Genomic DNA, 15,435 nt, shown 5'->3' with positions numbered 1-15,435 from the left:
TATCTAAGATCGATTTCCCCTCCCTAGTGTGGACCAGCCCTTAGACAGACAGGGCAAGCGAGGTAATACCTTTTATTGAACTAATTTCTGTTGGTAAAAGAGATAGGTTTCCAGGCTCCACGGATCTGAAGAAGAGCTCTGTGGAGCCCGAAAGCTTGTCTCGTTTGCCAAGAGAAGTTAGCCCAAAACCAGATATTACCTCACCCACCTTGTCTCATTCATAAGTCATCTCAGTTGACTCTTACAAAGCTATTACATAAGAGATTCAGACTTCTGCATCATGCGGGAATTAATAAATTTATCTAGAAAGACTTTTGTACTGTTATCAAAATTGGCCTCCTTGCTCACTTTCTTCTTCTCTGGATGTCCTCTGCAACTGTTTGGCTCTTTCCCTAAAGGCTGACTGACTTGCACTACACTTCCTTCGTACAGTCAATCCAAAGTCCCCAATCTAGCATTCTCTTCCTTGGCCAAAAGTTTTGGCTAGTAATTTAAAGAAGTCTCTTTAATATATGACGGACCAATTAGGGCAGTAGGGCTGCCAAAATTTCCACTTTGAAAAGCAAGAGTCTCTAAGAATCTGGATTAACTAATAAAAGGTTGGGTATTATGCATGGGTCACTAATACCATGAGTTAAATTGTGTCCATCTGTACATGGATGCACAGGGGGAAGGAAGGAGACAGAAGACTCAATGAGCTTTTCTCCTCTTCTTCATCCCTGCATAAGGGTTGGGTACAATCATTTTCAGAAGTAGAAGCACTGCTCCTAGCTGTGGCAGCCCCAGCTTTCTGAAAGGGGATGCCTAGGTACGATGGCGATAGGCACTGGTATAAGAACCAAGATGGATGAAAGGATAGGTAGATAGGGAAGGGGCCTTTCAAAGAGTGACCTTGAGTGTCCTCCTTAGAGCTCTATCTAGCCAGAATCTTCCTGAGGCTGCTGCTGCAGCATTCTCCCTCCTCACTCCATAGTGGCAAGAGGCTCAAACACTACAATCTGTTCCTATGGATACAGAAGGACAGACAGATCTTGACTAGTCCAATATAAGTAGTAGATATGTTGCATAGTACATGTGTGTGGCCTGGGAATGTATGCTGTGACCTGGGCCATACTCTAGTGCATAAAATCTAGCAAGTAAGCCATGCTTCTGCATAATTATAATGATCAGGAGGAGATACTCAGAGTTGTTATGGGTATTTTATAAATTTCCAGAGATTACACACATACATACACACGGAACAATGTGATGCACGATTGTATCTGCTTCATTCTTTTCATTTACTAGTTTTGTTATTCTATCAAAAAAACCCAAAACAAATCAAGTCTGACTTGCAATATTTATTCTTTAAAAATACTTGCTGCTTTCTGTTCACAGCTCTGTTACTCTGTAGGGCCAACACTTTTAAAAAACAGGAGCCTATTGGATCAGATACGTAGTTATTTTTTCTTTTAATATGGCATAACTTTTTCTTAAGGAAGAAGACTAAGCCTTACAGAAGAGTAAGCAACAGGTTTACTGATTTTCAGAAAGGAAAGGAGTATCTGTACTACATTTTGCTTTTCTTGGACTTTTACTTTTTGCTTACCGTTTCCTCTTTCCCCAAACGTTATCAACAGTTGTTTAAAGCACCATGAGTGTAAAAAAAAAAGTCTCAGTTCACAATACGATGAACCAGACATGCATCTTTTAGGACCAAAACCCATGACACCTAGCAAGTGGTCAAATGAATGTCAATATGGAAAGACCCCATGGAAAGCCGACATTAAAGATCATACAGTTTAAGAATATTCTTAAGAAACTGCACAGGAGTTGGATCAGGGAGAACATTATACTGAGATACTTACAGGATAGCCAGATAAGTTACAACAAAAAAAGAAGTCACTGGCAATATTTGCTTTCAAAATAAAATCTGAAATATCTAAGTATTAACCATTTTCAAACATGCTCATTTTGACACTACTGCTGGAACCTCGGCTGTTCAACACTGGGATAGTTCTAATGACTTTAATGGATTTATGCCAATTTATACCAGCCGAGGATCTGGCCCTAAAACTGAATAGGCAAGTAGTTCAGGGACACTTGTAAAAGTTTAGTGAATAGTCATATACAATGTCCCAGATATTCATGCACCACAGTCAAATATGGATTTTTAGCTACAAAGCTGCATTTTACTTTCCAGTGACTGAGCAAATGCAATGCTTAAGCTGGAGGCTGCTGCCCAGTGCATGTCACCCTTGTCGTCATGGGAATTAGCTTATACAATTTTTAATAGCATTGAACCATTTACAATTCAAAACGAAAACCTCAGGTATGCATTTTATTTTAAAAATCACCAATGTAGTCATATTTGCATATAATGTACAGTTCATTTTTTGAGAAATCTTTCTAATCACTCATGTGTTTGAAACAGAAAAAGGCCAAAAGGAAAAGATCAATATATGTGTTCAACAGAGCACAGAACAGATAAGGTGCTGGTATTTGAAGAGGTAAACAATGGCCAATGGAGTTGTGCTTAGAAGCTTTAAAAAAACCCAACACTGTAGATGTATCAGTTTACTTACAGAATTATTTCGATATTTTGACTTCAGGAAATATCTGTCAACAGCTGATTTGTTCAGGTTTGGAAGATACACCTCATTTGTGTTATCTGATGAAGTTTTTTTTCTTTAGAAGATTGGATTAAGAAAGACTTTTATAAAAAAATATATAGATACCTGCACTACAAGCACAGCCTCCCCCGACCTCCCACTGAGCCTGATCGAAAGCCCAATGAAATCAGTGGGAGTCTTTACATTAATTTCAATGGGCATTGGATTGGGCTCATTATCATTTTATGTCATGTCAGCTCTGTGAAGGGGAATTGCACACAAAGTAACATATTAACTTTCCTAGAACTTGTACAGTGACTGAAGGAATAATCTCAGCACCAGAGACAAACCCTGCACTGACATCTAAGAGGCAGCAAAATGAAAACTGCAGCTGATTTCATTATTATGCAGAGAGTATCAGGTTATCAGCTCAGGGAAGTAATGTGAATAAATAATCTACAATGGAATCTCTTTTCTTGTTGATGCTCTTAACTTCCATCACTGTTAATGAGAGTCACACAGGGTCCTTTTCAGCTCTCCTTAGAAGTTTTGCCTGATTAAAGAGTGCTGAAGAGGACTTCAGAGACGCTTCCCTTCTTCTGCACGCATACAGCCAGATGGGGACAATGAAAATAAATATTTTGCATAACTTAAATTAAGGCAACAGAAAATATCCCATATTTTACAAGAAAACAAAACAGGTAAAATGCAAAACAAGATGTTTATATTAAAGGCAAAAAACAATTCACTATTCAACTGTGGAATCAGTAAGTTTTCAATAAGGCATTATCTTGACTACACTGAAAATATAAAGTGACTTGTTAAAATTAATATACTATTAAAACTACTGCATGCATACCCTCTCTAACACCCTGTAACATAATGTGAAAGAAGAATCTAGCTATATTAAATGAAAATTAAACATAATAAATTATGTAATGAAAAGCTTAAGGTTGCATGTTCCAGTGCTCAAATCAGGAAATGCTATAATTAGGGCTGCATGATCATATACTGTATTATTTCTCAAATAGTATAATAGATCTATTTTTCTGCAGCCTTAGATATACACATGTAGCATCTTGCAGTACCAGGTACCAGTGTGTGTATTTCTTTATAATACTGTTGTTATAGGCAGAGCAGTAGCAATGACGATAGGCAGAAGGAAAGACAACTTAATCCCACCTCTGCCCCCCACCAAAAAGTCACCATTTGTTTTTTGATATTTAAGCTTGATTGTAAGCTCCTGGCAGCTGTAAAAAATGCCAAATACATTTTTGCCACTGTATATAATATAATAATATTCTCAGAGGAACAGCACCACAATGGATGATATGCAGCTGACAGCTACATCTGTCAAAGGGTTTTATATTGCCACCCATCACTGTAGTAATTGAACATCCTCCATGTAAAAATCAATAGCATCAGCAAAGTCCTTAGTGGACTTCATGGAGTTGCATATGTAGCTGACTATGTACACCTAATAAAAGACGTGCTGATAGCCTGTCTTCACAGTTTCGATCATCATTTTAACTTACCCTTCTTACTAGGCAGCTCAGAGTCAAGAGGTGAGGGGAATTAAGGAACTATACCAATATGCTGGGCTCAAATAACTAATTCTATTCTGGCCCAGAGCCTGCAAAGGGATCAGCATCCACAGACCCTTCTGCTCACAGGATCAGAACTTCAGACAAGTTAATGTTCACATCAGTATTGTGTGCTGAAATGGTTGTAGTATTGATGAGACAGAAATATTTGTAGAAACTAGTGTGAATGCAATCTCACCCACAGGAGCAGCTCTTGTATGGAGTAGGGAGTAAGGACCTTCTTAGATCTGATTCCGCCTCATCCCACACTTTGTGAAGTGATTTACACATGTGCAAAGTGAGTGTGAAACAGAACCACTTTAATTTGGTAGAATTTTATACCCATTTTCCATTGGAGAAAGATGAATGGCAATGGAGAATAAAATGAGTGAGACTTAAGAACTGGGATGCAGGATAAACTGGACAAAGGTGAGTTTGGGGACTGACCTCAAAAACTGGAATTTTGATAGATTTTAGTCTTATACCTGAGTTTTGCTACATATATAGGGTAGCTTAGGAACTTCATAATTCAAAGCTAAACTAGTAGCTACCTTTATGTAGAACATATTTTAAAGTGAACATTTCTCTCTTGCATAATACCACGACATTAGTTTAAGTCAATATCAATTTATGCCACTTATTTCTTCTGCACAGGAGAGATCTATCAACTTCTCCGTAATGTTAGATTAATAGACTGTAGTTGTCTTATCATTTATCTGTTTTTGTTTTGCACATAACATGTACATTAGTTCTATACATTTTACTAGATCAACAAAAATTATTTTAAAAATTAGAGAAATTGGCTTTCTTCACACTGTTACCAAATTGTCATTTCTTCCATGAACTGTCACAGTACCTAAGACAAAGCTAGCAAGTCATTCTGAAAATCAGCTCCTTCCCCAAACTGCATCTGAACCTTTTGTAAGGTTTGACAGATTCAGGTGGGCATCTCCTCCCTCCTGTACAATCTTGTAAAGATCACTCCCTCTCAGTCTGTTGTGGCCCCAACAGTTCAAATCTTATACAGGCAGGGTGGGGGGACAGGGAGGGTACCCCGTTAGAAACATACAGCACACTCTGGGACACTTCTGAAAGGAAATGCTCAATGTACATGAAATACTAACTGGACATCTGTCCCAGCAGAGACACTAGAGACCAGCTAGAATCCTGTGATAGACTCTCATGCTAGTGGGGGCTGCAGAACACAAAGGATAAAGAAGGAAGAAAAGGCCAGAAGGGCCTGTTAAGGGTTGGTCGGGAGTGGGACCTGGGAGAAGTCCACAGAAGGGGCGGGAGAAGAGGAGTGGAAGGATTGGGTGGAGAAGCTTTCAAAAGGGTCGGCTGAACTTTGAATAATAATGCATGTGTGGATGTTCTGTAAACTGAATCAAACCAGAGGTTTCCAAAGTTTGGCTGTCTCCAGCTAATTCTGATTTATCATAATGAAACACTGATTTCAATGAGATCTAGTTCCTTAATCAGATTAGATCTAAAATCAAATATACTTTGAGACTGAGGTATATTGTTCTCAGACTACTTTATTATTTTCTGTGGGAAAGCATGTGAGAGCAGCATGACTAATAACTACAATAGCACCCATTACTTTTTCCAGCAAAATTATTCTTCCTTTTTTGTTACCTGTTCCTGACTAGAAACAACTTTCTTATCTGTCTCACTATTACTTTTGTGGGATTTTTTTTCCTGAGGTAAACTAAAACATTTCAGATTCCATGATATAATTGTCATTTCAGATCTTCAATCCTATTGCAATATTAATTTTGGGCTCTGTCATTTGCACATAAATGTTTGGTACTTGCTTCCAGCAAAATGGGTAAAAAGGTTACTATGGCAAGCAGCCGTATTTCAGCTTCTATGAAACAGAGCCCTAATCAGGGATTGCTACTATCCTGACGTTTAATGAAATCTCTGAGCACAGCCCTTCATGATCTTTGTTCCAAATGCCAAGTTTTTCCTCACGGATTATGTGGGCTCCTTATTGTTAGAAGCACATCTCACCAATTGCCTATAATCATAGAGCAGTCTGTGTAGGCATTTCGTGATTGGACTCGAACAAACAAACATTCCATATACAAACAATGTGTATGTTTGAATTGACTTATACACACTGAGCCTGATCCCACTTTCATTGAAGTCAACAGGTGTATTGCCATCAAGTGCAACAAGAGGAGGACTGGGTATTATAACTTTGCAGACACATTCTAATAATGCAGTTACTTACAAATAGTCCTCTATCAAATAGATAGTTATAATGGAAAGAGACACCTGAACTTATTGCCATCATTTTGAAATGCAAAACCTTTTGAAGATATTTTTCCTCAATTTCGTACTACCAGTAGAGTATTAGAGGAAAAAAATGTTCTCCTTGGCAGTAAATATACAGAACACTTACAGTAATAAAAATTTCCTTGTGATCATGGCAATAAACAATTTCAGAACCATATATTTTACTAATTAATGACTACTGTAATTTTTTCTTGTAGAAGAAGATTAATTGCTTATAGCAAGCAAACTTTTTTTCAGCATTCATACTATGAGCTGTTTATCTGCATCTTCCTATTGCATATTCTGTACTTGCCCAATGTGAAGAGTGTTCGATGAACAGAACAAATGCAGAATATGCAATCACAATCCCCAGTATGCGTTGGAGAGGAACCCTAAGTACGCTCGATTATATAATGTTCCAATAAGAGTTTGCTCATTTTTTCATGCAATACCAGCTTCACAATCCCTATGCAAGTCCAAACAGATTAAAATGACTGTCACTGTCACTATTACCTATTTTGCTAAACCAGTATCTTGCAGAATTTATATCCTCTATCTTCCTCATTCTTAAAGAGTATTTAATCTCCATTTGGATTAAACATGTTTTAACCTACTATAATAAAATGTGGCGAGTGGATGACTACAAATCTTCCAGCTACTCAGTTGACAGAAAGAGGTTTGCATGATACTTAGTCATAGATTATTAGGGTTGGAAGGGACCTCAGGAGATCATCTAGTCCAACCCCCTGCTCAAAGCAGGAGCAATCTCCAAATGGCCCCCTCAAGGATTGAGCTCCCAACCCTGGGTTTAGCAGGCCAATGCTCAAACCACTGAGCTATCCCTCCCCACTATCAGGTATCTCAAAGGTAAATGGTCTCTTGGGATTACTCCAAACATGATTCGCAAAAATATACAAGCAAACAAAAACAGCTTAATTTGGCACACGAACCACCTCTCTTGTACTGCAATGGGAAGTGCTCCACTAATTACAACCTCCAAGAATCCACATCCTGGGAGTAGACAGGTACCTCACGCGATTCCAATTCTATTCAAATTTGTGAATCCTCTTTCTAGATAGTGCCTCTGTGACAACCTTCCATTGACCTAACCAAAGGGGAAAAGGGCTTCTGGAATGACGGAGATGTTTAATAATTTCTGTTGTCAACACAGGACAAGAAAGAATGGATAGATCTCCTAAATAACATAAGTCTACTAAAGAAATTTCACAGCTTTGGAAATTGTATCTATAGGAAGTGAAATTTCACTTCAAAAAAACCTAATCTATAAACATGAGTACTGGGGCATAACCTGTACTGTGTCAAATTTTCAAGCTCTTTGGGGGAAATAATGAAAGCCTCTCTCCACTATTTTCTTTCCTAGCATTTCAGAAATGTTCAAAATATTCCAGGCAGGCCAATCAAATAAGACAATTCAATTATTCAAAACTTTCACCTCACCTGTTCACTCCAAAATGCCAAAGAAAACTCATCAACTCGTTCAAATAACGTAGTGATGAGCAGATGCCACTGTGATGGACACTGTTTCTCAACACATAGACAGAATAGAATAAGGGTGAAAAGTAGCCTTCCCTGGTGGAAACCTGCATGCGATGGTCATGGTGGAAATACTACCTGGTTTCCACCAAAGGATGAATGCCTCTGCAGGACAGCTCAAGTCCTTCATGTTGGGGGTCTCAGATTTAAAAGCATTGGGGGACCATAGAGGAATCTTCCATCCTGTTATGGGCATGCCTGGGGTCACACAGACAGCAGGCACCCTTTTGCTCCAACAGCACCTCCTGAACCCCGCTGCTCATGAAGCCCGCATCCCCCCACTCTTTGGCATTGATGGCTCCTGCTCCTGAGAGCTGGAAAAGGATTCTGACGGCAGCTCCTCGTCCTGCTCCCTCTCCTCCCCCCACCCCTTTTAGATGAGTCTTAGTACACAAAGGGCCTGAGCCAACCCATATTGAAGTCAACAGGAGTCTTTCCACTGATTCCACTGGGAGCTGGCTCAGACCCAAAGACAGAAATGTTCAGATTTAGGTGCAAATTAACATTTAGGCCCCTAAATCAGAGTAGTTCAATTTTCAGAGTTGCTAAGCAAGCACTCATCACTCTGCACCTCTAAAAGGCCATTTTTATTTAGGTACCAACCTTAAGCACCCAAACTTGAAAATTTCAGCCAAAGTCCCAGTATGAAAGAGAATATGATCAGTTATAAAGATAAGTAGATTAAAATAAAACTCTTTGAACTGCTCAAGGGCATTGCAGCGTATGAAAAATCACAGATTTTCAATAATAAAAATATGACAAGATTGCAACTAAGATTAAAATATTTTTGAATGGCTTTGGTTTTGTTTCTAATTAGAGAAACCATATTTCCATAAGTTAAGGAATATGTCTAGGATTTAGAACTGTATTGATTACTGTTATTACACTAATGGCACATACTAATGTTTTAAAGTCACCTTACTGTTTGTCAAATATATTCTCAACATAAAAGAAACTGCTAGTTTCCAGAGCATGATCTGGCAACCCATCTGTATGGGTGTTACTGATCCACCTATACAGAGAAAAGTCATACTGTACTAAACTCTGCTTCATCTTACTCATTGTACCCCAAACAAAGTCAAAATATAGACTTTTGTGCCTGATTTAGCATTCAAAAACAGCTAGCATCCAATCACAGGAATCAGCAGAATGAGCAGGACATCTGTCTCTCTATAATTCCTTTCCATATCTTAAAGAGACAAGGTGGGTGAAGTAATAGCTTTTATTTGGATCAACTTCTGTTCCCATATTTTGTTTTTTAAAACACCATCTAAGTTATTCCAAATATTACAGTAGAAGCTCAGAGATACAAAACACCAGAGTTATGAAATGACCGGTCAACCACACACCTCATTTGGAACGGGAAGTATGCAATCAGCAGCAGAGACCAAAAAATAATTTAAAAAAAGGAAATACTGTGCAGTACTGTGTTAAACTACTAAAAAAAAAGGAAAGTTTAAAAAAAGATTTGACAAGGTAAGGAAATTGTTTTTGTGCTTGTTTCATTTAAATTAATATGGTTAAAAGCAGCATTTTTTTCTGCATAGTAAAGTTTCAAAGCTGCATTAAGTCAATATTCAGTTGTAAACTTCTGAAAAAACAATCATAACATTTTGTTCAGAGTCACAAACATCCTCCATTCCCAAGGTGTTCATAACTCTGAGATTCTACTGTATCTCCGTCCCTGGATTTGTGCTGAAATAGAATCTGAATCAAGGTATTTCACAACCCCATTGTCCAAAAGATCTTCTCCAAGCTGTGTGACTTTACTAAAAAGTTGGCATTATTAATCAAACTCATTTGCTACTGCAGATAACTGCGTTTGGATGCCACTTCATCTTATTCAAGAATAAAAGCTGCTACGGAGAACAATTCCTAAACTGCTTCAATTTGCCTATATCTGTCCTGTTTTACTGTGTGTCAGAAATCCAAACCAGTAAGTGTTCAGTCAGTGCTGATAGGTAACCCATCACAGAAAGTAATTTGCCTGGAAAAGTCTTTCAGTAGGACAGATGGAGGCAACAGGAAAATAATTACCTCTGCTATATTCACATGTGTGATACATGTTATTTTCCAGCAAATACGGTCACTGCTTCCCAAATATCAACTATCTCACTGAACATTAAAATCATCTAAATCACGATGCAGAAGTCCTCTCACAAATGAGAATTAGTTAATTCATCCAAAACATCTGCACCAGGAAGAAAGCTTTGTTTGGGATACGTAGTGCACTGTCTACCTAGAAACGGGAAAACTCACATGTCACTGTTTACAACAGTGTTTATCATATATGGCGCAATTCTCAATGCTATTTTTTTTACCTGGTTACTAAGTGGATGGAGTTCTCAAAGTATTATGTCAGTAAGTTCTAGTTCACACACTGCTATAGCATATGGTCATGTAAGACATGGCAAGAAAACTCCATTTTAACTCAGAAAGAGAAAGAAAGAAGGCAAAGACAATACCCCATTCCAGACCCATTCACCAAAAGACTGGCCGAAAAAAGGAGCTTTGCACCATGCACTGGAAGCTAACAAACTTGAGCTCTGGTGAATGGCCAATAGGCACAATTTCCACAGTCTGGGACCTGCCACTGGGAATGCCATGACTTTAGAATGCACATGGACAAGTGACCACCTCAGCTTTTCCCAGCCATTGTGATGGCGCACACGGAAAAGCTGTTTCTATGGTAGTCAGGTCCCACACTACATGCATAAAATCATTTGTGTTAGTAGTGGATGGGAAGTTTTTATTATCTTCTCAAAAGCCCTAGTTAAATAGTAATTTCAAGTACAAAGGATTGGTTATCAGTCAGTTAACAGGATATAAACATTTCAGTGGCTCAGGAACACGTTAATGACAACAAAATTAATAATTAATAATCATTATTATTATTATTATTATTAAAGAAACACTTGGTTTTTTTTAGATTATAGACTATAAAGAAAGCATTAGATTGGTTGCCATTTAATACTGAATAGTTACCTTTTCAACCGGTGTATTTTCTTCACCTGTTACACTAGCTTTTCTTGATTCAGTTTTGGTTCTGCTCAGCCTTCGGGACACTTTTTCTCTAAGCAGAGTTGCATATCCAATGTGCTCATAGATAGGGTTTTTGGTCATTTTGGCAATATATTCAGAAGCCTTGGTTTCTATATACAGTGTTATCAAGCCATCTGTTACCAAATCATGGATAGATTCAAACCTTTTCTCCCCTACGAAGTGCTTCCCATCATAGAAAAGCCTGTAGTTTAAGGTCTGATTACCAAACCTGCATAAAGAAAGAAAGAAAGAAAGAAAGAAAGAAAGAAAGAAAGAAAGAAAGAAAGAAAGAAAGAAAGAAAGAAAGAAAGAAAGAAAGAAAGAAAGAAAGAAAGAAAGAAAGAAAGAAAGAAAGAAAGAAAGAAAGAAAGAAAGAAAGAAAGAAAGAAAGAAAGAAAGAAAGAAAGAAAGAAAAGAAAGAAAGAAAGAAAGAAAGAAAGAAAGAAAGAAAGAAAGAAAGAAGAAAGAAAGAAAGAAAGAAAGAAAGAAAGAAAGAAAGAAAGAAAGAAAGAAAGAAAGAAAGAAAGAAAGAAAGAAAGAAAGAAAGAAAGAAAGAAAGAAAGAAAGAAAGAAAGAAAGAAAGAAAGAAAGAAAGAAAGAAAGAAAGAAAGAAAGAAAGAAAGAAAGAAAGAAAGAAAGAAAGAAAGAAAGAAAGAAAGAAAGAAAGAAAGAAAGAAAGAAAGAAAGAAAGAAAGAAAGAAAGAAAGAAAGAAAGAAAGAAAACAAAATATCAGAACAACCATGAGACAATCTTGCTGGTTATATATACATTTTTAGGTCCTAATATCGCAAATGGATCTGTGTGGATGAGTCTCCCACAGAACCTCATTGTGTTCATGTGGATCGGACTGAAGGATTAAGCTACCTAGTGTTTAACAAGCAACGACACCCAGAAATGTGTACAGTTAGTCAGTATGTGCTCATCTTGAGGGGCTGGCACAACACATCAGAGGTATGCTTATACTGATTGACAAAAGCCTATTCTGGGGAATGCTATTTATGGTATGTATAGTATATGGTTTAAAAAAATATATTAAAAACAAAGTATTTTAAAATGTTTCTTTTATAGCACATCAAAGGTGAAATCTAGGTCTCACTGAAGTAAATGGAAAGTTTTTGTCAGTGACTTCAGTGGGGTCAGCATTTCAGTCCAAATGTACATATTTTCTTTGTTAAAGGGGTTACAGGCTAAAAGTTCCAGAATGGTGTCTACATTTGTGCTATAAATTTTTTTTCATATAAATTCCCACGTTTTTGAATCGACAAGTATTTACATAGGTAAATTTAGAAACTAGACTGAAAATCTAGCCCTTGATGTTAGCAACGGAAGTATTCTGTTACAACCATTATACATATCTATATTTAATAAGGACAATCAAATACTATACTTTTCTTACTCTTTATTTTGTAATACTTTGTTAAGAACCTTGAAAATCTCCTATTTTGTTCTTTTCCATTTGACAAACACTGCTATTCATTTCCTACACTGTTCACACAGCAAGCACCAGCGTCAGTCTCAAAATAGTTTTAAATACTGGACTGCTGACGGCCTTGTTTGTGCACCAATATAACTGTTCGGGATGATCTCAGTACAATGTTCATAGCTCTGGGAAATCTCTTCTAGGAAATTTTTGTTACAGACTTACCAAAGGGAGTATAAAATTGGAGACTCTTTTTGCAGGTCCCACAAAAATAGTCATGTTTATAAAACTTTATTTTTTTATTTTATTAAAGGTGATAGGATCTGAAGGATATTTCCAATGAAATTATGACAGTTTTATGATGTAACTATTTTGCACTTAAGTAGCTTGATGTCTCTTTAAAAAGAAAGATTCTAAAGTAAGCTTTAGGTTTCTAATAATTTTATTTAGATTCAATATATAAAAGGATCCTGATCCAAGGTTTGAGGCACACACAATCAAAACGAGCAGCATAAAAGTCATCATTCCACAGGAATTCAGCGAGCCACCTACAGAGACTCCTTTCCACGCCATTGCTAGGGGCGCACACCTTTACCTTCTAAAAAAATCGCATCACATAACTTTTGCAGTATGCCTGGAAGGTCACCAAAATCAGACCAAGGGACAGGGAGGGAGCTAGTTCTAGAGTACTGCAGACATCACAAAAGGCATCCTGCCAACTGCCCCCTCTCATTTATACTGAGTGAGATCCAGTCATGTGCCCCTTCTGACCACAGTTGTGGCACGGGGAGAGAGGCAACTCCTCAGGTTGGCCTGTTCCAACTCATTTAGGGCTTTGTAAATCATAACAGAGATCTTACACTCCACTCAGAGACCAATGAGCAACCAGTGCAGATCTGGGAGGAGCACTAGTGTCACATGTTCCCAGCATGATGCCCTGCTCAGTAAGCGAGCTACTGCATCCTGCACCAGCGGCAGTCTCAAAATGGTTTTAAGGAGTAGTCCCCATGTACAGAGAACTGCAATGGTCTAAGCTTGAGGAAACAATAACCTGCACAATAATGGCAAGGTACACATCCACAGAGAAAGGTTGCAAAACTCCTAGCCAGATGCAGATGGTAAAAAGCTTACTAGGTTACTGAAGTAATGTGATTATCAAACAGCAGCTAGAGGTTTAAAATCACACCTAGTGCAAACCCTAGCAATTAAAGGCAGACAGTCTCTCAGTCAAAGGAACCGGTATTATCTCTGCCATTCCTTCCAAATGTCTAGTTAATCTAGAAATGTTTTATTAAAACTGAGTTTACCTGAGAGCTAGAGTGTAGCATCCAGGTTGCCGCTGGCTCTCTCTAAGAATATATGCTCCTTCTACTCCTGCAAGTATTTCATCTGCTTGCTCTCGAGAAATAATTCCATGAAACCTGAGGGGAGAAATTTCAGCAATTTACAGAATAATCATAAGTAGAAATAAAACTACAAGAAATGATGGTTGATTTAAGTGAGACATATGTGACTAGTAGTAGATCATAATAGGATAGCAACACTAAATACTGCATCAGTGGAACAAACTGGGAATAATTTCAGGTCCCCAATTCCCAGGCTGACAGATACCAAGCTTCACACAAGTACTGGGACTGAACTGAGAAATGACAGAGCAAAGAGAAAATGTTGGTCACTACCTGAGTAACTCCACTGGATGATTACAGAATAATGTCTTTCAATTTGGCCCAGGAAAGCCTAACCCCAGCTACTGGAAAATACTGTGGGCATGACCGTCTGAATTTAAGCAAAGACTTTAGAGCAGGTAAAAATGGCGTGTGAATCTTGACATTCCTACCATCACAATACCTGGCTGCTCAAGGAGCAGAAACAATTAAGATATAGAAGAACAAGAAAAAAAAATATTAAGGCCAAATCCTCAAATCTTGATTTAAAGACTTCCAGTTACAGAGAATCCACCATTTTCAAACCAGCAAGTGACCCATGCCCTACACTGCAGAGGAAGGCAGAAAAAAGCTCAGGGTCTCTACCAATCTGACCTGGGGGAAAAATCCTTTCCAACCCCAAACATAGTGATCAGTTAGACTCTGAGTATTTTTTTAAAGCCAGCTCTAAGAGGGAGCATGATCAGGCCTGGAGTTTCCTACAATTGTTACTTTATATGAGAGGAATGAAATAAGAGCAGAAATGAAGGCACTTTCAAATAAAAAGAGATAAATCAATGTAGTATCCTTACTACAAATCTGCCTTTATTGTTTATACGTATGGTTTTTAAAAGGAGTGAGGATATCTGCACTGCTTCTTTAAATGTGTGGCAGAAAGGTAGGAAGATCCTGGCGAAGGTTCTAGTCAGATGTGCGATAGTGACATAGAGAAATAGACGAAGAGTACCCTTAGGGAGAATATTGTTTTCCTCATTTCAATAAAGTTTCCTGGCCAGTTTCTGTAAAAAGTGACTCTTTCTGTGATTCATTCCCTCATGACAAAAGGAACAGGCACTAAGACAAACAGCTGACTTTACACTGATCAGTTCTTCAGCTATGACCTTTAAACAAGGCCAAAATACAGTCTTTAGAGTAGTTTAAATACTACGTTGTGCACATATTTTGCTAGCTGATTCACTAAACCTTTCCTTGGAGCTTTTAAAAGCTTCTATTTTAAATGCTGCTGTCTAAAAATACAATAAATATGGTAAAAGCTTCTGGCCCTAAGCATTGTCTTTTTTCTGACATAATACGTCAGAAATGGTAGGTTTAAAATGATGCCTCTGGTTTGGTAGGGAAAAAGAAGAAGAAAAACATTTTAGATGTAAAGAGAACTGAACAGCAATTGCACTTGTCACTTTTTCATACTGAATACATGTTAGAAGCAGTAGGTTTTAGGTGACCTTTCCAAAGCATTACTAGGCATACTTCCTTTTTTAAAATGATGATTGATATGGACTGTCCTACTATGCTGATG

General features: G+C 37.7%; 1 protein-coding gene across 1 annotated transcript in view; it reads right to left on the bottom strand.

The window, feature by feature from the left end:
* The window catches only part of CHN2 (chimerin 2), a 207,454-nt gene that overhangs the window by 83,834 nt on the left and 108,185 nt on the right, over positions 1-15,435 (bottom strand). The window contains 2 exon segments of the mRNA XM_030550857.1: positions 10,997-11,282; positions 13,782-13,895. Of these exon segments, the coding sequence (XP_030406717.1) occupies positions 10,997-11,282; positions 13,782-13,895 (400 nt within the window).

Source organism: Gopherus evgoodei, chromosome 2, assembly GCF_007399415.2.
Source record: "Gopherus evgoodei ecotype Sinaloan lineage chromosome 2, rGopEvg1_v1.p, whole genome shotgun sequence".
NCBI lineage: Eukaryota > Metazoa > Chordata > Testudines > Testudinidae > Gopherus > Gopherus evgoodei.
Note: the sequence above shows the minus strand (reverse complement) of the source record. Positions and strands in the feature narration are given on the sequence as shown.